Source organism: Ammospiza nelsoni, chromosome 21 (genome assembly GCF_027579445.1).
Source record: "Ammospiza nelsoni isolate bAmmNel1 chromosome 21, bAmmNel1.pri, whole genome shotgun sequence".
NCBI classification, from domain to species: Eukaryota; Metazoa; Chordata; class Aves; order Passeriformes; family Passerellidae; genus Ammospiza; species Ammospiza nelsoni.
This window is the reverse complement of record NC_080653.1, coordinates 7,557,798-7,560,098: the sequence shown is the minus strand read 5'-3', so window position 1 is coordinate 7,560,098 and position 2,301 is coordinate 7,557,798. Positions and strand designations below refer to the sequence as shown.

Here is a 2,301-nt window from a genome sequence, read left to right as displayed (position 1 = left end):
CGCGGGGGGCGGAGCGGGCGAGCCGCGACCTCCCGGCGGGCGGAGCGGCCGCGCTTCCGCTTCCTGCGGGATGGAGGCGGCGCGGCGGCCGCCGGTGCCGCTGCTGCGGCTGCTGCTCCCGCTGCTGGCGGCGGCGCTGGGCGCGGCGGGCCGCGGCGACCCCGGGCCCGTCACCTGCGGCTCCGTGGTGAAGCTGCTCAACGTGCGGCACAACGTGCGGCTGCACTCGCACGATGTGCGCTACGGCTCCGGTAACGGGCGCGCCCCCCCCCCCCCCCCCCCGCCTCGGTTTCCTCGGTAGGCTGAGCTGGGTGTGAGTGATGGTGGTTCTCTCTCCTCCGCAGGCAGCGGGCAGCAGTCGGTGACCGGCGTGTCGGCGGCGGATGACGGGAACAGCTACTGGCGGGTGCGGGGCCGCACGGCCGCCGTGTGCCAGCGGGGCACGCCGGTGCGCTGCGGGCAGGCCATCCGCCTCACGCACCTGGGCACCGGCCGCAACCTGCACAGCCACCGCTTCACATCGCCGCTCTCCGGCAACCAGGTACCGGCCGGGATCACCAGCCCGCGTCCCCGGGCTCGGTGTGCTTCCCTGGGCGTGATGGGGCCCGCCTTGTCACTCGGCTCTTGGCGGGTCCCCTGAGTCTCTGCTGGGTTGTTCCTGTCCCTGCGCATCCCGTCTGGGGTCCCCTCGTCCCCCATACTGCCAGCCCCACTTTATTCTCCAGTCATTCTCCTAGGTTCTCCCAACCAGATCCCCCATATGTCTACTAGCATTTCATAATTCCTGGCCCCAGATATGTCCCCCATGTCCCCACCGGTCTCACCTTGTTGCCCAGTTCAGAGTGGGTCCCTACCAGCACTGCCTTGTTCCCTGGTCCCAGCTGGGTCCCTGCCCAGTCCCACCTTTTTCACAACTCCCCAGTGCCCTGCAAGTGCCTGAATCCCAACCAGATCCCCCATATGTCTACTAGCATTTCCTAATTCCTGGTCCCCATGTCCCCACCAGTCTCACCTTGTTCCCCGGTTCAGAGTGGGTCTCTCCTTAGGCTGGGTCCCTACTAGCACTGCCTTGTTCCCTGATCCCAGCTGGGTCCCTGCCAGTCCCACCTTATTCCAAACTCCCCAGTGCCCTGCCAGTGCCTGAATCCCAACCAGAGCCTCAATCACAACCAGGTTTCTCTGCCCACCTCATTTTTCCATTTTTCCATCCCGGCCCCAAACGAGCTGTTCTTTCCCCCCAGGAGGTGAGTGCCTTCGGGGAGGCTGGCGAGGGTGACTACCTGGACGACTGGACCGTGGTGTGCAGTGGCACCTACTGGGCCCGGGAGGACGAGGTGCGCTTCCAGCACACCTCCACCGACGTCTTCCTCTCGGTGACAGGCGAGCAATACGGGCGGCCCATCCACGGGCAGAAGGAGGTGCACGGCATGGCCACCTCCAGCCAGAATAACTACTGGAAGGTGATGGAGGGCATCTTCATGCAGCCCAGCGAGGCATTCCAAATGGAGCAGCACCACGCCGAGCTGTGAGGGACGGACAGACTAATGCTGAGCTTCTGGGCGCTGCCCTGCTGTGTTCGGGACTGCTGAGGCCAGGGGATGGCTCCTGTCCCCACCTTGGGACTGACACACACCACTGACACAGCGCCCCGGCACAAAGCAGATCCTGATGTCCTGAATTCAAAGTGGAGCAGATTTAATTGTTCCAAATCTGACACTAAACAGGCCCCAGCATCCAGACCTGACCCAAAGCAGCTCCCAACATCCTAAAACCACTACAAAGTACATCCCAATGTCCAGGCCTGACCCGCAACAGAGCTCAACATCCTAGGTCGGCACAAAGCAGGTCTGAAGATCCCAAATTAGCACAAAGCCAAGCCCAACATCCAGACTTGACCGAAAACAAATTCCCAAGCTTCCACCCTGTCACTTTGCAGCCCATTCTGTCCAAGGACCTTGCCCTTAAAGAACTGCTGTCCCTGGGAGCTCTACCCCTTGCTGTACCCCAAACTGTTCCTCATGCCCTGCAAGGACCTGGGGCCATAAAAGCGCTGAACTCTGCCCTGTGGTGTGGCTGTTTGTGTGCGGGATGCAGGGGATGTTCTGGCACAGGGGGCCAGACCTGGTGTCATCTGCACTTGCTCCATCCCAGTGCCAGACTTGGTGTGATGTGCCCTACTCCTCACTCCATTTCTGTGCTGGACCTGCTGTGTCACCCTCCTCACTCCATCCCAGTGCCAGACCCGGTGTCACTCCTGTCCCAATCCTGGTGCCACCCCTGTCCTTGTTCTGATACCACTCC

The 2,301-nt window shown here is 62.6% G+C and overlaps 1 protein-coding gene across 1 annotated transcript; it reads left to right on the top strand.

Annotated features, from left to right (window-relative positions):
• The first annotated feature begins 70 nt into the window (after positions 1–70).
• On the top strand, positions 71–2,060 carry SDF2 (stromal cell derived factor 2). The gene is made up of 3 exons (XM_059486760.1): positions 71–251; positions 345–541; positions 1,242–2,060. The coding sequence occupies exons 1-3, from the start codon at positions 71–73 to the stop codon at positions 1,527–1,529; spliced, it is 666 nt and encodes a 221-aa protein (XP_059342743.1). The 3' UTR covers positions 1,530–2,060.
• Positions 2,061–2,301: the final 241 nt, after the last annotated feature.

Excerpts from the sequence above, each read along its gene's own strand:
- SDF2 (XM_059486760.1), top strand. The coding sequence starts at position 71 with ATGGAGGCGGCGCGGCGGCCGCCGGTGCCGCTGCTGCGGCTGCTGCTC. Across the intron at positions 252-344 it reads CGATGTGCGCTACGGCTCCG|GCAGCGGGCAGCAGTCGGTG; the intron begins GTAACGGGCGCG and ends TCTCCTCCGCAG. Across the intron at positions 542-1,241 it reads CGCCGCTCTCCGGCAACCAG|GAGGTGAGTGCCTTCGGGGA; the intron begins GTACCGGCCGGG and ends CTTTCCCCCCAG.